Below are 24,240 nucleotides of genomic sequence, written 5' to 3'. Positions count from 1 at the left end.
CTGTAGGGAAATGTTGTTTTTGTTTTTAATTTGTTATTATTATATGTTGTAATTGTTTTTATGTTGTATTATAACTAAATTAAAGATGTGTGCTGGAATATTTCTTGGTCGGTTGCAGTAGCCTGTGTGTGTATTTTTCCTTTTCCTTTGTTTAAATCTAATTTACTCATGCACGAATGGAAATGTTTACAATGCAATTGCACTGTAAATTAAGTATCTTTCAGTGAAACAAATTTTAACAAAACAATCACCTGACATCATAGGCAACGCAAGATTGTGTTAAATAATGATGATATCGCCAATGATTTATGTTTTCTTTACAACGCATATCATATCACCAATTTTGTTGAGACTAGTTCCCATTAACATATTACTAACTGTGATCACATGAAATTATCCACAATTATCATATATTTTTATTTTCTATTAATCGTACAACATTGGGAACGCGCGCTGTCAATTGCTTCCTGATTGCGTCGCACGGGGGCGCGCCTCCGTTGTCTTCCTCTTCCGCGTGCGTTCCGGTTCCGACTCCCGAGGAGCCCCCACTGCCCTCCTGGCTCGTGCTTCCTTTTAAAGCAAACGGAAACAGTATGTCATTACCCACTCGGCCAGAGGACGGGACACGGTGAAGAGTTGCTGTGTCGCACATTCTACCCCCTTTCCTGTCGTCACCTCCATTGCCATTGTTGTTTAGTTGCCTTTTTATTAGTTCGTTTACACGGTTAGCTAGTTTCAATCATGTATCGGTATTTCGGGGAGCTGCTGAGCCGCTCTGCGGGTAGTGCCCTGGCCTCGGGGTGCGTTGACTCCGCTCTCCCAGTGTCCTCGTCCCTGATGCGGGTCCGTAGCTATGCCGACGCAGCGGACAAGCCTGACGACCCCAACTTCTTCAGGATGGTCGAGGGCTTCTTCGACCGTGGCGCCAGCATCGTGGAGGACAAGCTGGTGGAGGATCTGAGGACGAGGGAGACCCTCGAGCAGAAGAGGAACCGTGTGCGTGGCATCCTGCGCATCATCAAGCCCTGTAATCACGTCCTGAGCGTGTCTTTCCCCATCAGGAGGGATAACGGAGAGTGGGAGGTGATTGAGGGCTACCGCGCCCAGCACAGCCAGCACAGGACACCCTGCAAAGGGGGTAAGAATTGAGCCAAACCGCCCCGACTGGCCCCTATGACAGCTAGCTCTAGCTAACTACTTAGCATCAGTTACTATTTAACATAAGTAAGGGTACAAAGGGTTCCTCCTGACCCTCAATAGGAGGTGGCGTTGTCAGGTCTGAAAGGTTTGTCAGGTCTGAAAGGTTTTATGTGCTCAGGCACTACAGTACCATCAGCTAATTAAAAGCATACAACATAAGGCAGCTAACATTACTGGTTACCGTTACACATAGCTTCTCAGTTTAATCCGTAGCTAACCCTAACGTTACACTTAACCACACCCTTGTTTTTATTTTTATTTTTTTATTTTTATAATTCGTTCGGTTTGTTTCCTGTATTGCACTGCTCGCATGATACTTTTTGTGCAGTTTACATTGACCTTCCTTATCACCTGACGGTATAATGATACTGTAGTTTGTTAGCTTGCAGGCTAGCAGGAAATTAACCGTTAATTCCCCACACTTTGTGGGCAGTGTTAAGCCACCAAACTAACAATAATTTTGCCAGTTTATCACGTTCCAGTGACTTGATCTGGTACAAAACTGGATGGATGCACCAGTTTGTTTCTTGTTATCACTGATGTGGTCTCCTTTTTATTATGATTTGTGTGTCAGATGTATGGTGTGATGGGAGAGGGAAACCCTGAAGGCATCAGGTGTTATGTCATTGAGCATGTCAGGCCTTGGCCATCTCTGCATGAGCTGCACAAAACACATGGTTGACCAATGAAGACGTAACTGTTCATGCACTGTTCTGTCAGTTAATTCATATACAATCAAGTGTGAAAGGCAGGTCAAATGCACACAATGTGTCCTCACTCATTCTGTAGACAAATACTTGAATCCACTGCTTCATGTGCAATGTGTCAACCTTAGACAGAGTATGATGTCTAATATGGCAAAGTGACTTAGTTAGCTCAAAGTTCAAGGTTCAAAGCAGAGGCATTGTGGGCTACTGCTGCAGTGCACTCTGGGTAGTTTTGTGAATAGAAGAATACGATGTATAGGAAGCCAGGAGGTATGAGAGGGGTGGTTGTGTTTCAGGCACTCCTATTTGTCAGTGGTGTGACAGGTGGGGGAGGGTGCTGTGGAGAGGAGGCTTTCTTAGTAGAAAGAGACATGCCATTCAGTCAAAGGGCATGTTTGAATGGTGTGGTGCGGACATTGGCCTGGCCTCATTTATGGCACTCTTTTTTAATTCCAGAAAGGCATTACAAAACAAACCGATTTCCCTAACATTAGTTATTTGTAGTTATTTATGAGTCCTCACTAAAATAATATAATAATGCAAAAAATAAACTTGTTTTATTGTCACAACAGAACAGAGGAACATCAAAATATATTAAAGTTCTGATACATAAAATGTATAAAAATACAAACTTAAGACATGAAACTTAAAGTCCTTTTGAACAAAAACAATAACAAAAAAAAATCAGTTGCCAACAGGGATGTTGTAGAGTGCCCTCTGGTGGACAAACTATGCAACGCCAACACTCATAACATGGTTGAAGGGTGTTTCGTCCGTTTTAATTTTATTGTTTAAATATTCATTTATCGGCCATTATAAATACCGATAGTTTGGAAAATGCCTAATATCGGCCGGTAATATCGGCCCGCCGATATATCGGTCTGGCTCTAATATCTATTACAGATTTTCCCCCAAACCAGAGTAATGGAACAATTAGTTCAACTATTTATGAATCTCCAGGCTGCCCAGCCAGTGATCAGTGAGAGATCACTCGCAGTAGCCATATATGTAAAATGAATAACATTGCAAGAGCGTGATTGCCTCTATCCATCTCATCAAAGCCTGAGGAGAGCAGCGCGTCGCCTAGATCAAAAGCTAAATCCAGCTTGGCATTACCAGTCCTCTACAGTGTTTAGTATTACTATATCTTCCTCGCTCTCATGTTGCCTAATCCAGATCCAAGTTACAGTTAACCAATAGTCACAAATCCCAGCAAGTGTTTTGTTTTTGACAAGTGGTAAAATTGCCAATTGATTCATTCTAGTGGCCCTCGAAACAAGTCTGATTGTCCTGTATGCCTAACCCATGCATAATGGGGGTGGGATAGGAGTAAGAGCAGTTATTTTTCAGTATGTTTAATTGTTGATATAATGCATAGAACCTTGGCTGTGTTTGGATCAAAGTGCAAAGGCTGTTTTGTGTGCATGTGTTTTGCTCATAACCCCCCTCCCAATAGCGACACAACACAACAGCTGCTGGATTTTGATCACACTGCTCTTCACTGACTACTGAATGAACTCTGGAATATCATGTGGTGTGTATGTATGGTTGTTTGCACACCCCTGGAACATAGTTTGCTAAATTGTCAACATCCTTCTCCTTTCTTTGCAGAAGTGGGATATTACATGTCACTGTTACATGGAAACCAAAAAGTATGGAGGGACACCCCCATACTCTATGAAAGTTAAAGACAATAATATCTTTCTTCAGCTTTATTGGATATATTCAGTGTCCTGTTGTTTGAGAGACCTTACCACAACTATAAGTAAATCGCTTTGTCAGGCCTTTAGGCCAGACTGTTGACATTAAATGGTCTGACTGCTGCAGGAACTCTACATTCTAGCGTGGGCTGAGTTTATTTACAAAAAATCTGTCCTCCATTTCAGAGGAATGTGTTTACAGATATGTTTGGGCTCTGGTTGCAGTGTTGAGATTTTGGTTGGGTGGATAAATGGAGGGTTGGATAGGGTATGGGTAGGCACCATGGCTTTCCTTCGTTTTTAATTTGATCAGTGAGTCAGATTGTCTTATGTCAGCCCTGAGGTAACTCAGCTGATCTTTGGATGATTGGAAATAAAGAGAGAAGGGGAGAACCACAGCAGCACTCTTAAAGATGGAGCTTTGTTGTGGGAGGTTTGATCTTTCTCTTACTGCATTAACACAAATGGAAGTAGGTGTGTATGTGATATCATGTCATTAAGTGGCACTTAAAGATGGCATTGTAGTGGGTAGGCTTTTACTTGTGCTTTCTGTTTTTTTTGCTTCCAATCGAACACATTAAAAATGACACACACAGCACTTTTGTCTCCCTAAAGCAATCTGCCGTCTCCTCCTTGTGCTGTTTGCCCTTGAGTTTCTCTATAGAAGCTAACTCTGGATGAGCTATATTTGGTGCTGCCGGACAATCTCACTCGCACACTGTACCAGTAAGATGTAGTAGTGTGGTACTTGGGCTGCCTGGCTGTATGGTCTCATGTATCACCGCACACAGGCTGACTCACACATGTTACCGTGGCGATGGTAGTAAACCCCAGAAAACAGGAAGGAATGACTGTAGCTCGGGGGCGGGGGTCAGAATGGGGGAGCTGGGATTGGTTCTTAGAGCCTCTCCACCCGCCCAATGCTGTGACTGCCAGGAATAATCGTGATCTCTGACCTGTTCATGTGGTCTTGTGTGTGGTTGTGGAGAAATACTGTTATTAATGGTCCAGTACAGTCTTTGAGAATGTTTTATCTCTGCTATTCATTTCTCTGTTGTTGAGCTGCACAAGTAGTGGAGTCAGTGTAGGCTAATGATTTCCCCGTGTTGCAGTCTGAACACTTAATCAATTATAGGAGACACTTAAACTCTTAAACTAGCATATGATAGCATATATGATAAAAAAACAGTACATTCATTTTGGGTTAAAAAAAAAATAGCACAACTTTGTTTTATCATATAAAAAAAAAAAAAGTCAATTTGAGGAACTTTTTGTACATTTTTGCTTGTTTGGTGCAGAGGTGCCCCTTCACCTCCTGGGCATTGCCATGGTGCTCGCACCAAACCCCCAACTGCTTGGGGCGCCTGTCCATCAACAGCTGCAGCCCCCTCACTCTGACATTTTTGCATTTGTGTATAGGTACTGAGCATGTGTGTAATGTGTGTTCTAACAACAGAGTGAAAACATAATTTCCCTTTTGGGATTAATAAAGTATAAATTGTTATTTTAATGTTATCATTTGTTTTTTCTTTTGTATGGTGGCCAAGTTATAAAATCGTGTGTGTTTCCTTCAGGTATCCGTTACAGTACAGATGTGTCTGTGGATGAGGTCAAAGCCCTGGCTTCTCTGATGACCTACAAGTGTGCTGTTGTCGGTAAGTATTCAAGTCTTAGCCTTCCACGAAGCCTCCTTTTGGTTATCCCCTGATCGCCACATACGTATTGATACTTTTGTCTTACCAAGTTCTTTTCATTTATCCACCTCATATTTAATATTCAAAAGATACCAGGGCAGTTCTATTGCCAGGATGCCATGCGACAGTGCCAGAGAATAGTTAGCCATCTTTTATTTTGCTTCGTATTGTACTTGCACATTAAGAAATGTGAATCTACATGTGTATCGTAATGTCATGCGTTTGGCACAAGCATGTGAATGTTCCTGTGGTTTTTAAGCTGTATTCTTCTCCAGATGTGCCATTTGGGGGAGCCAAAGCTGGAGTCAAGATCAACACCAAGAATTACTCCGTAAGCCCTCTAATGCCAATCCTCCTCCCCCACTCTCACGTGCACATGTAGAGAACAGACATGTTCAACTGTGTGCTGTAATGCGTATAGGAAAGCAACAAAGCCTTTGGAGGGATATCAAGTTTAATGCGTTTCTCTGTCTCTTTCTCACATTCAAACAAACGAATGATTCTTCAATCACACTGGAATGCAAAAGGCAGGGCTACCGGACTTATCCTTTCATTTTGTACTTTTTGATTAATAACGGAATAACACTGAGTGAGACATGAAAAAAAGGAGAAAACGGGACATGTTTAAGTTCAACTGTTAAAGGGGTGATAGAATGATTATATAGGGTATTTCACATTGTTCCTTAAGGTCTCCTAATAGGGTATGTAACATCGTTTGGGTTTGAAAATTGCCCGAATGCTATTTTATGGGCCCTTAAATACCCTGTGAACATGGCCCTATTTGTAATAAGAGCTTTTCTTCCAAATATGGTATGCTCATGAATATTTAGATGAGCTGCGCGCTGATTGCTTTGAGCGAACCACATACACATACATTGGAGACGAGACAGCAGGTCTCGTATTTCAGGCACTGCAAAGTTATACATTGTTTGTCTACTATTTCGTTATTAAATTCACTTCTGAGACTTTTTTTATCCGAGAAATCGACTATATAAAGCTCAAATATGGGCCGTTTTATGAAAATTGATGGCTAATTGCAAATTTGGTAAGATGGACTTTAGGAGCTCCTCACAGTCTGACGAGAAAGCGGCAACCTCCATACCCAGTGAAAGTCACCGTTTCTCAGTTACTGGACTACTGGGGCTCCGCGGAGCTGGCCGGCTGCAGGCATAACTAGAGTATATTTACAGTTTGAATTCGTCACGCCACTTATATTACAGCTACCCCAAGGTCTTATAAAGCTAACAATTGTGTCCGATTTCAATTTAATGCATTTTTGTGAACATGAGGGGTTTCGTTAGCTGCTAGCTAGTCCCTTCAATCCTATGTGTACGGATCACGGCTAGTTAGCTACACTTTCGGCATAACTAGAGTATATTTACAGTTTGAATTTCTCCACGCCACTTATATTACAGCTACCCCAAGGTCTTATAAAGCTAACAATTGTGTCCGATTTCAATTTAATGTATTTTTGTGAATTTCAGAGGTCTAGGAGGAGGCTAGCTAGCTCTCATTGATAGAGATCCATCCAGCCACAGGCTCTATCAATGAGACTCGCGGACAGGAGGTGTTTATTTCCCAGAGTTGATGTCAACTCAGTGGTTAGTTGAGATTTGCCCGGTTTAAGAGGCAGTTTCAAATTGTGAGATTTGCAGAGGAAAGGGGTGTCAATGGGATTTTGAGGTCCTATGTATGTCCTATTTACCCACCAAACTGTCGTTATTCAACTATGACAAGGTAAAATCGGTTTTGCATTTTATCACCCCTTTAAAGCAGATAATCAAATGTTTCTTTGTATCATTCTTTAGATTTAATTTTAGTTTGAAGGCTGCAGGAACTGTATTGTCAGTAGATGACCAGGTCTATAAGTTGCATTTTCTTCAAACTAATGGTACCTGCCTTGCCTTTTTTGGACTATGATAGGCATTTTAGTGCATCCATTGGTGGATACTGGGAAATAAATTGAAATGACGGTCATTGGCTGTTGCCTGGAAGAGTTATATGCAAAGAAACTCAACAAAAACCTCAACATTTTGTCAAAATCCCTGAAACGTCTTTCTAAATATAAACAATTGCTTTATATGGACGAGACACTGCTTGTCTTTAGCCTATTTTGCTTAATAACTGTCCTTCGTTGAATGTTTCATTATAATTGGAACCAAGCAACAACATGTTTTTCTTAAACTCTATACTATGTCTGTCTGTTGCAGGATAATGAGCTGGAGAAGATTACCAGGAGATTCACTATTGAGCTGGCCAAGAAGGGGTTTATTGGTGAGTTTTTGTGTGTGAATTTTAACAGTTGTTTAAATTCAGAACTTATTACTCTAACAATTTAAAAGTTATTTTATAACTATAAGTAGTACTATGAGTATTGGTTACACTGCTTGGCATTTTGTGCATGCCAGTGTTCTTGTCTTGTGTTATTTGACTCGGTTAGAAAAGGCTGTGGTGAATGTTTCCACTCAGAAGAGTAAACATTTCCTGTTTTCCAGCGCCTATTCAGTTTGGGTAGTTCAGGGTGTGCCTGTGTCAACTGAAAAGGGATACAAATCTCTTAGTGTCTATATATATATAGACACTAAGATATCTATCATACTTATACTTATATATATATATATATATATATATATATATATATATATATATATATATATATATATGTATAATATGTATAGTATGTATGTATGTATGTATGTATGTATGTATGTAATGTATGTATGTATGTATGTATGTATATATGTATATATGTATATATGTATATATGTATATATGTATATATGTATATATGTATATATGTATATATGTATATATATATATATATATATATATATATATATATATATATATATATATATATATATATATATATATATATATATGTGTGTTTGTTGGAAGTATTTCAGCCATAGCTGATGGACATGGTCAAAACAAGGCAACTTGCATACCTTGAGAAGATATTTACATGTCACCTTGTTCAAATGGGGAACTTAATTCCCCTAAACTAAGTTAACACTTACTATGACAGAAAATAATAATAATATCTAGTACAGAAAACAAAATGTTTTAACAATTAGTTCTTAAAATAAAGTTGCAACATTAGTGTTAACTATGTTGAGCAGGGCCCCACATAAACATACAGTGGTTCAGCAGGTTAACAGCCCCTACACAGTTTACTGCAGCCTGGATGCATGTTAATGTTTATGATGTATTCATAGACAGCAAAGAGAAATATAACATGGTCTGTTATCTGCTTGTGGAATGCAATAGTTGTATCATTTAGTGACGTTTTATCAAGCGCCTTCAATAGTCATTGTTTATCCACCCTGGAGGCAAAGCAGTATCCACTGCACACATCACTGCCCTGTTCTGTCAGTGCTTAATATGCTCAAACTGTCCCTATTGAGAAAGTCACCCTTTTCTCTCTCTCAGTAGACCCCCCCCCCCCTCTCTGCATTCATGCATGCATGCTTCTGTTTATATATAGGACACAGCCCTCACATTTCCCCTGTCATCCAAATTTATATTACCAGTGACATAATGCTCATTTAAGCTTTTAGTATCCAAAGCAGTACTTAGTTATCAAGACTGAAACCTGGTTTGTGAGAGAAATTCATTGTGTGAAGTTTTGTACTGGTGTGCATTCCTGCACTGTACATTCGTGCTTGATTAACTGTCCCACTTTTCCCTCTCCTACCCGTCTCCCTTTACCAGGACCTGGCATCGATGTCCCGGCCCCAGACATGAGCACAGGAGAGAGGGAAATGTCCTGGATCGCCGACACATACGCCAACACCATTGCACACACTGTGAGTTCTCAGGCACACACAACCAAACTGTATGACTTGGCCGGTTTTTAGTACGAAGCAAGGAATGAGTCACACGTAAAGCACGAGCAGTGGTTTCCTGCCTCTCCCTTCCCACCCGACCACTAAGACATTCCTGCTCTCTTAAAAGCAGCTTTACAAACTGAGGCCTGTGTGTTTTTGTGTTATCAGTTAATCATTCTAGTATCTAAACCTGTCAAACAGGGCTTATTTGACTAAAGTTGGAAAATATTTACCCGAGTGTTCATGTTTATATTACAGCTGATCTTAGGTTTGATCTGAATAGTAAATAGTAAAAAATGATAATACAGGGTTCATACGTTTTGAAAAAACCTGGAAAAGTTATGGAATTTGAAAATTCCAGGCCTGGGAAAGTTTTGGAAAAGTCATGGAATTTTTTTTTTTTTTAACACAGTATAATAATATGTGATTAATAAATGTATTTCACGTTGTCCTAACCTCACCGTTCTAGTCGGGCGCGACATTACGACTCCCACTATGAACCACATAAATTAGTCATTCATTTTATTGTTAAACCTCTGAGGGTAAACTTTAACACAGATTTTTATTCTTATTGTATAATGTCGACTGACATTTTCAGGAATACATAGTCATAGAAATTTGCCAAAAGGTCATGGAAAAGTATTGGTTAAAATACTTATGAACCCTGTAATAGTCAAATACTCGTCTTGACCTTGATTTTAACCATATTAAAGTCAAGGAAAAGTGTAATTGCGAATTCAGAAGGATTTGTGAAAAGCCAGCTGCAGTGTTTAGACTAGAGGTGAGTGATTATTAAAACTCAAGGGATTTGTCGATGGACAAAAGTATTTGGCAAAAACTGCAAGTTACTGTATTAACACTATACTATCGTTGTAAAGACAAGCAAATGTGAGCAGCTAAATTAACATTTTATAAAAAATTTCTTTACCAGCTGTTTTTATGTTGTTTTTTTCCTACGTGGAATCTATTGTTACATTCAATCTAAGATTAGGCTTGTTAACCATTCAGGCAACCCATAAACAAGGTGTCAGTAGACTGCCGTAGAGTCTGGTGTAAGATATCTGTTTTCAACAGGTTTCTGAATGGCTACCAAGTGTTTTGCAGTAATTATTTTGGCTCACAATCACACAGAGGGTACTGTGATCCATGTAGAATCAATAAACACCAGGCACTCTACTATACCTGTGCCATTAAAATGAGACTACACAATAATGTAATTTTTTTTCTACTAATAACGGAACGCATTTTTGAATTTCATGTATTATTATTATTATTATTATTATTATTATTATTATTATTATTACACATTTCATCCCCTACTTTCTCCCTGATACTAATTTTCCCCTTTCCTCTCATCTTACCTCGTCATGTGCCCCCTTTTCCAGATACTCCTGGCAGGGCTTTGGAATGGGTGACACATTCTTGCTCTGGGTATCTGAGGGCAGAGGATTATGGGTAGTTGGTACTGACGTTCAGTCAGCTGCAGCACTGCCTGGTACTGTGGCACTACACAACCTCTATGTCCAGCAGTTGACTCCATGGCCGAAAGCTGATACAGAAAGTAAAAATGCAGTACCACTATGGCCACTAAAGACTGGTTCCAAAAATCTCAGACTGTATTGAATTTCCTTCAAAAGGTAGCAGATTTTATTCTGCAAAAAGTGTTATTGTCTCAGTGCTGGTTTTGCAGCTTCTAGGGCTGCATTCATACCAAATCATACATTGCGGTAAAAAATGACTGACTAGTACTGCCATTCATTTGAATGTGGGTAATGCGTTTAGGCTGCAGGGGTGGGGACCGTAGTGGATTCTGGAAAAGAACGCAGTATCCCTGCGGCGAAAAGTTGAAGTGCAACCGACAGTGGCCAATCACTAACCATTGAGACACAAATGGCCCATTAAGTGACATTATCACACTGCTGCACAACCCTGCGCTAAGTGCCGCAACGTCTGATTTGGTGTGAATGCAGCCTAATCTTAGTTGCTATTTTGAGGCTCATCGGAGACATGAAGTATTGGGTTGTGGTCTCATCCAATCACACACAGCCGTGCTGGTTGCTGTTTGCTCTCACAGTGCTTTGCAAACCCAAATTGAAGCTTCCAAAATCTCCTATGGGCATCGTTACCAATGCTGGGTACATGATCTTCTAGGGTCTATTTGGCTTGATCTCTTCCATATGTGTGTGCAGGACATCAACGCCCATGCATGTGTGACAGGAAAGCCCATCAGCCAGGGAGGAATCCATGGACGTATCTCAGCCACTGGTCGTGGAGTTTTCCACGGCATTGAGAACTTCATCAACGAGGCGTCCTACATGAGCATGCTGGGCCTGACACCTGGCTTCCAGGACAAGACCTTCGTCATCCAGGTACACACAAATGTAGTATGATCATAGAAACATTTTAGATGGAGAAAGGGAAGCTGAGACCCTAACTGTACTGCAGATCTTTGCTCACAGATACTCACAGGATTTAAGTTTCCATTTGAAATCATGATGAGGGGTTTTAGAACCTCAATCAGAGCAATGCCATCTGTTTTAGCCTGGCTCTGATCTTCTCATACCGAGCTGACGTCAGTGAACTGAAGGAGGTTCGCTTCTTTGTTTATGAGGAATGAGAGAGTAGGAGCAATTAAGTCTTTTGGTGGAAACTGTTCTATTCCTCTAATTCCTGCATACCAGCTTTGTGAGTTGGTTAGGTTATTGAGCTCAATGTTGTTGTTTTTTCTAGTGTTTGGGATTAAATGTAATCAAAGAAATATTTATTAGGAAATATGATGAAAATAAACTAACACAAGTCATAAAAGTCTTGAATAAAGATACAATGAAAGACACAGGGCAGTTAGTATAGAGGTTGGTAACATTCAACATTAAAGTCATTATTCTATAAGGATACTTCTGATTTAATGGGTAAAAAGAGACGTGCATCAGAGAAGTGCATCTGTGGGGACGAAAAGTCAGAACAGGTTTCTCCTTAGCTGTTTCACTTCCATGTGTCACATGCCAGCTCCTCACGTGTGTCTCTCACTCACACACACACACACACACACACACACACACACACACACACACACACACACACCCTGACACTGACACTGACACATGGGTAGGGAGCCCCTAGGCACGGGACTCCACTGCTTTCCTAGAATGCTTTCTATATTTACCTTTTTACTTTACGTTTAAATGACAACCATGTAATCTGGTATTCTTGATGACAACCCTGTATGTTTAGATGCATTTCACTCAACAAAAATGTGTGTGTAACATTTTGACACATAAAGGAGAAACTGCTCTTAGTTTTTTTTTCTTACAGGATTGATATGACACACATAAACATAATTTCCTTGCTTTTATAGAGATTTGCAAAGAGGCAGATTTTTTTCAGCGACAATAAAGGAAACGATTAGAGATGGGAAAGGGGATGACATTTGCAGAGGGGGTATTTGTGTGAGGAATGAGAAGGGCGGCATTGAGGAGGTAAAGAAGTGGTGACGGCAGCTGAATCATGACGTGGATGTTGAAAAAGCTAATCCCTCTGCGTTTGTGTTTGAGGATTTTGTTGTGCTGAGATTAGATTTTCTTAGATGTATTAGTGAGAGAGGAGAGACAGATCTCTAGTGTGGTATCAAGATCAAAACAAGGGCATGATTTTACTCTATTGCACTTAAATTAAAACAAAATCAGTTGTGAAGTCAACTCATTGTTTTCCTGCAGTTACATCTAATTTAGGGGGGGGGGGTGTGATATGACCATACTGTACTGAATGTACCATAAAACAAAATTGAGGAAACCCTGCAGTTGGAGTTTGCTATCCTTTAATCTCTCTGGCAGTCCTGGACTGTTTCATGGCCACATTGTGTTTAGAGGAGCTTGGAATCTGTAATGAAGTATCCTGATTCTTTTCTTTCATTCATTCACATACATTTTAGATTGTAACCAGGCAACATAATAATTATCTCCAGACAGCCCTTCTGTCCATCTGTGCTTGTTTTGGTTTGTCTTCTCATTTCTCACATGTTTACACAAATATTTTATAAAACATATGGCACCTGTCTGAGGTCTTATTTCAGGTCAAGATAGAGTAAAAAAAAAATAGTGATGATGATGAATGTTATAACCGAAACTGGCCACATGGTGGCACCACAGTGCCTTTTTCAATGGAACTGAACCATACCTTATGGTTGAGTAAAACTGGGTATAACCACTAAGAATGTTTACTACTGATAGTAGTTAAAGATTTTAAAGTGATTGTCATAGTGATGTTGGACAGTGGTGATGATGAACTTGCTGTGACTTTTCACAGGGCTTTGGTAATGTGGGCCTCCACTCCATGAGGTACCTGCACAGGTTTGGGGCCAAGTGTGTGGGCATCGGTGAGATTGATGGAGCCATCTACAACCCAGCGGGCATTGACCCCAAACAGCTGGAGGACTACAAACTGGTACCAGCACAGCAGTCTTCCCCTCACTTTTGTCTTCTTTCTTTGATTCTCTCTTGTATCTTTTTCATCTGAAGTTGTTCTTTTTTTTCTGTTTTCTGATCAGGAAATACACAAGTTCTCTTTTTTTATCTGACTAATTCATTCTCACTTTACGTGACTGTCGGATGACTTTTCTGCTCCTGGAAATACAAGTTTTTTTTTAAATTTAACCCCCACTGAAACATTCAAACATTTTTCTCCTGTGTGTATCTCTGCACTTTCTGCAGCAACATGGCACCATTGTGGGCTTCCCAGGAGCCAAACCCTACGAAGGGAATATTTTGGAAGCCGACTGCCACATCCTGATCCCTGCTGCCGGAGAAAAGCAGCTCACACGTGTCAACGCCCCCAGGATCAAGGCCAAGGTAAACACTCAACTTAATTAATCCTAGGTGCTTTGCCTCAAGTTGTCATTTGACTCTACATGAGTAAGGACAAGGCTACCAAGTTGCAGTCATGTAAAGTGCGTGTTTGTATTTTGTCGGTTTCAGATCATTGCTGAAGGTGCCAACGGTCCCACCACCCCAGATGCTGACAAGGTCTTCCTGGAAAACAATGTCATGGTTATTCCTGTAAGAACACACACACACAAACACACAGCAAACTATACAATTTTGCAGTATTTGGAAAGACTTTTCTCCATTCAGATATAAAGCAGAGTCTCTAAAACATTTTTAAGTTCAGTGAAGACCCAATCAACGTCATACTATGAGTGATGGGTTCCTACATGGCATCATTTGGTTCTTACCTGTCATCCTTTTTCTTGTCAGATTTGGACCAGTGTTGGTTATTTCACAATCAAGATTTCTCATTTCTCTTTTAGTGTGAGCTCTTTTTGCTGGTTTGAAGGTGAAGTGAAAATGCGATGCCATAGCAGCATTTGAATCAAAGTCTGATGACCTTTGTGGAGCTGTTTGCTTTTGTTTCCAGCACTTTCAGTTAGAGCCAGACCGAGATATCGGCGGGCCGATATTAGGCATTTTCCAAACTATCAGTATCGGCATTTAATAATGGCCGATAAATGAATATTTAAAAAATTAAATAAAAACGGACAAAACACCCTTCCACCATGTTATGAGTGTTGGCGTTGCATAATTCGTCCACCAGAGAGCGCTCTACAATGTCCCTGTTGTTCATGTTTAACCCTTTAAGTTTCATATCTTAAGTTTATATTTTTATACATTTTATTTATCACAACTTTAATATATTTTGATGTTCCTCTGTTTTGTTGTGACATTAAAACAAACACATTTATTCTTTAACCTGCATTATCATATTATTTTAGGACTCATAAATAACTACAAATAACTGTTAGGGAAATCTGTTTATGTTTTGTTACGCGTTTCTGGATTAAAAAAAAAAATCTTTCGGCCGATATCGGATTTTTAAATCACCAAATGTTTGTATCGATATCGAATCAAACCACACCCACTCAGTCCGTATGGAGCAGATTAACTGAGTTTTGTTGAGTTAATCACACTTTTAAATTGTGGTGTTTCTTTTTTAGTCATGAATATGTAACGTTATAGCAATATACCTAAACCATAAAGGTTAAACTCAAACAATAAACAGAGTAAATTATTCTGAAAACAAGAAGCAGTAGTCATGTAAACTATAATCTGGCCTTTATTGCGTAAACAACCGATTCAAAGGGTCTTTTGGTTGTTTTTACACGTTTCCTCAAGCTTGTCAAAATATTTATTTCACAAAAGCATTACAGTTTATTCCAGTGTCTTTATTTTACAGAAAACATTTTCACTCTTTTTACCAAATCAAATCCCAAAACGGCACCAAGGAAATTTAGTCAAATGGTTTTACACACAGAGAAGTGAAGACCAAACAGTCCGATGTCTGAGTTTGTGATGTTTCGACCTGCAGGATATGTACCTGAATGCTGGCGGTGTGACAGTGTCTTATTTCGAGTGGCTGAAGAATCTCAACCATGTCAGCTATGGAAGACTGACCTTCAAATATGAGAGAGACTCAAACTACCACCTGCTCAGTGAGTACAAGACCGCCCTTTACTTCCTCCATAACCTGCAGACAGACTCTGTGTTCTCAGGTCATAAAACACAATCAATAGATACATTATCATTACATTTCTAAGTCTTGTGGCACAAATCTAAAACAATGTATAAACATCAGAACCAGAAATTGTACATGACAAATGTATTGCAAATCAGAAAAATATGTATATGACTGATTTTACACCCAGTTAACTATTCATCAAATATATTGGTAGGATAACACTTTAATAATCAGTTATTTATAATGATCCATTTTCTTTTTCATTTTTTCTGTCCTTATTTATCAATTACATTTTATTTATAGTATCAAATCATAACAAGAGTTAAGAGTCAAGACACTTTACGGATAGACCAAGTCTAGACCACACTCTATAATTTACAAAGACCCAACAATTCCAGTAGACAATCTAATGTTCATTAGTCGGGTTGGTTGGGGTGGAGAGGGTGCCCTCAACCGCTGGTTCATCAGGATGTCCTTCCCCACTGTTGATGCTCATTCTGGCCATTCCTTCTGTTAACATGCGGTCCTGGGCCATGATTTTAATTTGTGTAAAATCTTCCGCGAACCTCTTTTGTAGTTGTTTGCCATGTACTATAACCTTTACAGTCGTATAGAAAGATATGGTACCTTCGTTAGACTTGAGTTTGATTAAATTGTCCTGTTGACTTTCCTTAACTTCAGGATACTTTTCCTTTATTGCACTCAGCCATTCTCTCATAAGTGTGCTCCCAAACATGAGGCTCCATATCTCATCCTCTCTCCTTGCACAATAGTGTGTCTTTTGTTCTTTTCAGTTCTTTGTCTCTTATCGATTCCTTTTTTTTTATCACTAGCTCCTTCAGGGTATTCAAATTCACGAGGAGTACCACCAGTAGCCATCTGTATTTAAACAACAACAAAAAAACATTATTTTTTGTAGATTCAGATCAGGATTTGCATCTTATACAGGAATTATAAAATCCAACATACCCATAATATATCAAGTCTACTTCCCTTTCTTCACTCTGTCCTGTGTGAAAATCTTATACTGTAGCAACACATGTTTCGAGTTGTTTCAATACACTCTTTGGTTGCTGAAATAGGACAACTTTTAATCCTTGCCTTGCTGTACAAGTTACCTGGCTGTTATACATCACTGACAAGGCTGCTAATTTTTTTAATTTTTGAAATGCGACTTAAATTTGTTGTCATTTAACTGCAAGAAGTTGGAAAAATCTAAACAACAATTCAGTCAGCAAGTATTCAAATAACAAATAGATGTATTCTTACTGAATCTGGCGGTTCAGGCAGCGTTTGTGCTTGCTGTGTAAATTTGGGTAAGCTGGTGTTGGTTGATGTGACGTCTTTGTCCAAGAGAAAAGACTCCTGGGCAACTTCTTTCCAGTTGTATTTATACTCGGTCTTCTTCCCACACAGCAAATCATGAAATGGCACAATCCTTTTTACCATGTATGGTCATATGTCAAACTAGATAACTACCAGGGTGTGCCATGAATGGTATTTGTTGTTGCAGAAACTAACTAGATCTTAATCGTCTTGTTGGGACCGTGCAGTGTGGTTGAACACTATCTTGTGGACAAAGGCCTCGGAGCATAAGCCCCGAGACAAAGGGAACCACATGTCCCACATACAGGCCTGAGCGCTCTCTTAAACAAAGAGATTGTGGCCTAAAGGGAACTTAAACCTAAAGCCTAAAACTTCACACCTCTATGTGAAAGAGTTTTTAAAATGGTCGAAAGTACGTTACCCCACGAAGCAAAGGGGGTCTCAAAATGGCTGGGGGTCAAAGAGCCTGATTTCCCATTGGCTGGGGGAAACGGAAAGCACCAGGGGGCCGTGATCAGGTGACCAAGCCTATAAGAATCTGACACCCACGAAACTTTGTCATCCAATGTGAGCTAACGCCGCTACAGAGTGCGCGCAAATGTTTGTACTTTAAATAGTTCATTTTCCGGACGAGTGGATTATTTTTGGTGTTCTGGTGAACATCCTGGATCCTGAAGAAACATGCACCTAGTGTTTCATCCCTGCATAAGAGAAAACAACTTGTCAGACAACTTCTCAGGCCCCTGCCGTAACGTCTCGTTGGGCCAAAGTCCTGAGTGAACGAGAGTAGTGGTTATTATCAGAACCTCGAAAATCAAGATCCCATGTCTCTTCTTTCTCTAAATGTGCTTTGTTTTCCTCTTTGGCTAACCTAACGCACACACATACGCACACCATTTTGAACAGCTGGCCTTGCCCGCGACTATAGTCACGTGAGAAGTAACAAAGCTTCACAACCGCCATTTCGGCACCAGGAGTAACCATTTTTGGTGTCTTTGTACTAAAACTACAAAGAGCCTCACATCTCGCGGTATTTCATCCATCTGGGATCTCGTGGTGTTTCATCCGCCATCTTGATTGCGTGGCTTAGCTACTCACATGGCCTTATCATATCTCTCTCTCTCTCTCTCTCTCTCTCTCTCTCTCTCTCTCTCTCTCTCTCTCTCTCTCTCTCTCTCTCTCTCACACGTTGCCCACATGTCTGCTTGTTTTGTTTGTAACAAGTATACAGGTTTATTGATTGAAGAACTATTGATTTGGAAGTTAAATTATATTATACTTTAAAGAGCAGTTGTTTGTAATTATTTGTGTATATGTTGTAGTAACAGCTGGTTGAACATGTCAGTGCTCGAATTTCACCCTTCCTGTTCACTTTATAAATATGAGCTAAATTAATCCAATTAATAAGATCTATATTTTCAAAGAACACCACTTATGTGACTGTTTTCACAGTTCAGTTATTGGTCCCTGATTCCAGGATGGTGCCCCATTTTGTTTGTTTGTTTGTTTGTTTGTCAATTTGGTAAAGTTATTAATACACATTCATAACTTTATTAATATTGATAAAACATCTTTGATAAATTGCCAATAACTGAATATGTACCCTTACCAATTCCCAACACTCTGTTATCCCTTCTAGTGTCTGTGCAGGAAAGTTTAGAGAGGAAGTTTGGCAAGCAGGGAGGACCCATCCCCGTCGTACCTACTGCTGACTTCCAGGCCAGAGTTGCTGTAAGTAACATCTGCTGACACACACTTATTCAAGCAGAGACTTGTGCTGGTGACATTTAATTTATATATATTTTTTTAAACCATAGCTGTATACGCTCGCTGCTGAAGTTGTTCAGTACTACAAACCTGTTGATGTTGCTGCTGATACCAGCTCTCGTACATACCTCCTGCCCTTGACACTTCCAAGTACATGCTGCAGCCCAATAACCAATACTATTAATGGGAAAATGTGGGGAAAAAACAAGTTACGCTCTAGGCGTAAACCAAATACGCTAATATAAACACGTCCCTACAGAAAGTCAAGTCCTTTTACATCATCCTGCGTAGATGCAATTCTTTCTTTATATATAATACTATAATACTTCCTTTTGGTCCACAAAAATGAGTCTATTGTATGCTCTACTATCCAAATAAGCCATCAGCTTGAAAAGATTGGACAATGAAGATGCAAAGTGTGCTCTGAACAAGAGAACAAATGTGCCAAATATGCCCCTTCCCACTTGGAATAACAAGCCGTTATCATAAGAATGACATGCAACAAAGGTCCCCACACACACATCTATCGTATCAGCACTGTAACTAACTCTAACTAATTTCCATCACAGAGGCCAAACAATGTCCATTACAAGTTACAGAGCCTTTAAAAAAAGTCAAAGTATTCAATTTGCATACGTATGAAAAAGTGGAAAGCACAGAATTCTCAAATGTAAAAGCATGCAACCAAGCTAATACTTATTATTATTATTATTATTATTATTATTATTATTATTATTATTCTTGTTGTTTTGTTTAATAATGATCTATTTTCTGTTGTTTGACTAAGTGATGAATCATGTCAGGACTACTTTGCACGTCTTTCTTGAGATGACTGTTTGGTTAACATTCATCTTCCTTTGTAGGGTGCCTCTGAGAAGGATATTGTTCACTCTGGGTTGGCCTACACCATGGAGAGATCTGCCCGGGTAAGTGATCGTATGGTACATAACACAGTCCAACCTGTTTTTGTCAGCAGTCACCATCATATCTAGTGTAAATAAACTGAGATGAAAACTACGACTTTGGAAATGTTAGCATCGGAAGTGGTTCTCAGACTTTTTCTGTCATGTTCCAACGTTGTTTTTTTATCGTGCAAATGAGAAGTCAGACAGACAGAATTTTTGACACAAAGACAACTGCTGAAAGTGAGCCGTTGAATAATTTCAAGACTTCCACGCCTTTGTAAAGATAGCTCAGAGACCGGTAGCAAGAGGACATCACACTACCAACAAAACACAATAGTTCAAGTTCTCTATTGTCATGTGCACAGCAATTACAGAGACGCAGTCTTTGGCAATGAAAATGTTAGATCTCAGGCTACTACAGGCAAGACCGGTTAGACAGTGGATTGTGCTGCAGGAGGCTAGTAAATTCTTTCATTCAGTGGCATCACACCTGTAGTAAACACTGTTACTGCTGGCCACAGTAGCTAGGCAACTGTCAATGTAGACAAAAACTTAATTTATCTGTGTCCAGATGATGTTGATTAATTACTTTGCTAGGAATTAGTGTTATATACAGATGGAAAGTACTGGCAGAAAGGTGATTTTTAAATGTAAAAAAAAAAAAAAACATTTGTAAGTCTTGATGTGACATAAATAAGATATCTAACTGCATTATATGAGGTAATTTGAAAAGGTCTTTAGAAAAGTCTAACACTGCAGAAACCAAGTTTTCCATAAGTCATAATTTGACCTTTTTGAAATTTTAGTTATCTAACATCTGAGTTGTCTGATTAATTAATTGATCGACAATCAAACTTTATTTTTATAGCACCTTTCATACAGGCTAGTGCAGTTCAAAGTGTTTACAGATGACTGACGAGCCAATTATGAGACAATATACAAACAAGTATAGACTGGAAAAACAGAAGACAAACAATTTGAGACCAATGCTCACAAGACAATAAAATTATGATGGTAATAATAATGAAATAGTTGGACAAAAAATTATTAAATCTATTAAAAAGAGAAAAAACCTGTATTAATAATTAAAAAACAGTGAATAAAAGTATGTAAAGTTCTATGAACTATTCATAATCAAAAGCTTGGCTAGGTTTCAGTTGTTGGAATTGCTGTTAGCCAACATTGTATAACATATGTTCTCTTCTGCCTTTTTCTAGCAAATCATGCGCACAGCAACCAAGTACAACCTGGGTCTGGACCTTCGGACGGCCGCCTACGTCAACGCCATCGAGAAGGTCTTCAAGGTCTACAACGAGGCTGGGCTTACCTTCACATAAATGGCCAATCACACACCACCCCCCCACCCACACCCCAGCTTCCTGCTATTGATCACCCTCTCTTGCCTTGTTCCACCCTCTAAACAGCCTTCAGAACATATCAGTTTACCGCTGCTCTTTGGCTCTTCTACACACACACACGTACACACACACACAGTGTGAGACATTGGCTAGCCTGGTATTTATCCTGTGATCTATTATGCTGCCATTATACTGTATCTGCATCTATGTTTTAAATGTTGCTCTCTTCTTGTTTTTGCCTGAGGTTGTATTAAGAAAAAGCAGAGAGAGAGCGAGTAACATCCTGTCTCTCCGGCAGCCCTAATATAAATGTTGATGATATTGTTGTATGGCGAACATGTTGAGAATGCCCATTTTGTGATCGCTGATGCACCCGTGACCCTCTGCTACAACTGTTTATTTGACAGCACTACAGATGCCTTATTTCAGAAAGAGATCTGCTCTAAAAGGGAGATGCTCACTTAAATTAAACTTTAATTTAGATTTAACTTCATGTGAATAAAAGAGAATAGTAATTTTATTACTCTTGAGTTTGTCCTCACTATTCAGGTGTAAAGGTTAGTAGCAAAGTTGCCAAGGTTAAAGATTCCATTTGGATTTCTTTTTTACTGTTGAAGATTCAAAAGATGCTTTCCCCCCCCCCCTCTTTTTACCTGCTTTCTCATCGCTTCATCTCATATATTAAAAGCCGCTTCTCTCCGACTCCTCCGCTGGCCAAGAAAGGGGAGCAGGGAGGGCGGGAGGTGTCACTGTGACTGCCCGTCCCCTGGTTGAATTTTCTTCAGTTTTAATCGTCCAGTTCCTCAACATTAAAATTATTTTGGAGGAAATTACTTTTTATTTGTATTCATTTTTTTGAAACCAATAAAATGTTCAGCAGAAGAGTCAGTGTGTTGCATCGGTTTATTTCATACTATACTGCTACAAACCACACATTCCATGAGTGCTGATATACAGTAAAACATCAATGTGACTTTTAACTGCATGTATCACTCTGCTTTATAAGTCTTCTAACTGTTCATTCCATTAGGGTTCGTTAGCCCATCTTTCGTGGATGTAACAAACTGCACCAGAAAGATGAACATATTTCTATAAATAACATTTGAGTTAAATTATGAATGGTCGTCAGAAGAGGATAAGCGAAAGGAAAGAAGCCTGGATACTTAGTGCAAACCTCTAGGTGTGCTCATATGACAGCAAACCATGGTGGAGACATAGTGTAGTATGGGAAAAAAGTCATGAAAAAGTCAATGTAGCATGTCGAAAAAAGTCCTACTATAGTATTCCAAAAAAACTCATAAAAAGTCATAGCATAGTATGTCATGAAAAAGTCATAGTACAGTATGTTTGAAAAAGTCATGAAAAATCCTAGTATAGTATGTCAAAAAAACGCATAAAAAGTCATAGTGTACTATGTCGAAAAAAGTCATTATAGTATGACGAAAGAAGTCATAGTATAGTATGTCGAAAAAGTTGTAAAAAAGTGATAGTATATTATGTCATAAAAAGTAAAAGAAAATAGCATAGTATGTTGAAAAAAGTTTAAAAAAAAGGCATAGTATAGTATGTCGACAAAAGTCGAAAAAAGTCATAGTATAGTATACCGAAGAAAGTTGAGAAAAAAGTCGAAAAAAAGTCATAGTATACAGTAGTATGCCGAAAAAAAACAAAAAATAATTCAATGTATGTCATAAAGTTTTTAAAAAAAGTCAGAGTATAGTATGTTGAACAAAGTTCTAGTCTAGTATGTTGAATAAAGTCGTAAAAAAAAGTCATGGTATAGTATGTCGACCCACCGCAATCTTCTATGCTGCCTCCTGCTGGGGACGGAGAGTGAGACCCTAATAAACTCAAGCTACTTGGAAAGGCCGGCGCAGTGATTCGAGGAGAAGTTAAGCTGGACTCTATGGAGGCGCTGGCATATGAAGAGCTTTCTGTCCAAGTTGGTTATTATCCTGAACAACCAACACCTCCATGACATGCTGGTTGAGAAGAGGAGAGTCTTGAGCCAAAGACTTATAGCCCCAAGATGTTCCACAGAACTGCCCAGGAGATCCACCATCAAACTTTTCAATTGTGTCACCACTCTGTATACTCAGTACACTCAGTATGGATCGCAATTACCTTTACTGTAGATCTGGCAAACTGCAATTCATTTCTGAACTCATAATTACATACATTTCCCACACCATACAGGAATTTGCACATTATATGAATGCACATTTAAAGGGCATACGTTTTTGCATTTAACTCTTAGTGTTTGTGTTTTTGATATTTGTTGTGTTGCCGTGACACGTGAATCCACCCCACCTGTCTATCTAAAGACAACTTTTATGACATTTTTATAGTATGTAGTACAGTATGTAGTAGAGCGGATAATACCTTATGGTATGCACTGGTAATGTGGTAATGTGGTAATTTTGAAATGTGAAATCAAAAATAAAAACTCAACTCCCGATCTTCCACATCTGCAAATAAATTCTTGACACAGTTGCTTGATTTCAACAAAACCTTTTTAATTTCACTGGTCTTCTTCTTCTTCTTCTTCTTCTTCTTCTTCTTCTTCTTCTTCACTGGTACTGTTTTATAAAATCAGCAAGTCTGATGATAAGTCATAGTATAGCATGTCGATAAAAGTTGAAAATAAGTCATATAGTATCTCAAAAAAAGTTTTAAAAAAGTCATAGTATAGTATGCCAAAAAAAGTCATAGTATAGTATGTTGAAAAAAGTCGAAAAAAAGTCATAGTGTAGCATGTTGAAAAAAAGTCATAGTATAGTATGTCGAAAAAGTCTGAAAAAAGTCATAGTATAATAGGCCGAAAATAGTCACAGTATAGCATGTCAAAAAAAGTCATAAAAAAGTCATAGTATAGTATGTCGAAAAAAGAAAGTCATAGTATAGTAGCGGTATGTCCAAAAAAGTCGAAAAAAGTCATAGTATAGTATGTCGAAGAAATGTCATAGTATAGTATGTCGAAGCAACGTCATAGTATAGTATGTTGAAAAAAGTTGAGAAAAAGTCACAGTATGGTATGTCGAAAAATGTCATAGTATAGTATGTCGAAAAAAGTCGAAAAAAAGTCATAGTGTAGCATGTTGAAAAAAAGTCATAGTATAATAGGTTGAAAAACGTTTTAAAAAGTCATAGTATAGTATGTCGAAAAAGTCTGAAAAAAGTCATAGTATAATAGGCCGAAAATAGTCACAGTATAGCATGTCAAAAAAAGTCATAAAAAAGTCATAG

At 38.9% G+C, this 24,240-nt stretch overlaps 1 protein-coding gene and 1 long non-coding RNA gene across 2 annotated transcripts; one reads left to right on the top strand and one right to left on the bottom strand.

The window, feature by feature from the left end:
- The first annotated feature begins 507 nt into the window (after nucleotides 1-507).
- On the top strand, nucleotides 508-21,878 carry glud1b (glutamate dehydrogenase 1b). Its single transcript, XM_078280023.1, has 13 exons — nucleotides 508-1,138; nucleotides 5,182-5,262; nucleotides 5,577-5,632; nucleotides 7,512-7,575; nucleotides 9,016-9,110; nucleotides 11,321-11,500; nucleotides 13,434-13,571; nucleotides 13,838-13,975; nucleotides 14,102-14,182; nucleotides 15,489-15,612; nucleotides 18,604-18,695; nucleotides 19,595-19,657; nucleotides 20,854-21,878. Exons 1-13 carry the CDS (start codon nucleotides 742-744, stop codon nucleotides 20,971-20,973), a joined length of 1,629 nt encoding a protein of 542 aa, XP_078136149.1. The 5' UTR covers nucleotides 508-741; the 3' UTR covers nucleotides 20,974-21,878.
- LOC144536758 (uncharacterized) lies at nucleotides 15,221-17,322 on the bottom strand. Its single transcript, XR_013503775.1, has 2 exons — nucleotides 16,908-17,322; nucleotides 15,221-16,517 (listed from the first exon to the last, which is right to left on the bottom strand). It is a non-coding gene; the product is annotated as an uncharacterized LOC144536758 (long non-coding RNA).
- Nucleotides 21,879-24,240: the final 2,362 nt, after the last annotated feature.

This window comes from Sander vitreus, chromosome 21 (genome assembly GCF_031162955.1).
Source record: "Sander vitreus isolate 19-12246 chromosome 21, sanVit1, whole genome shotgun sequence".
Classification (NCBI taxonomy): domain Eukaryota; kingdom Metazoa; phylum Chordata; class Actinopteri; order Perciformes; family Percidae; genus Sander; species Sander vitreus.
This window is presented reverse-complemented; position numbering and strand designations above follow the sequence as displayed.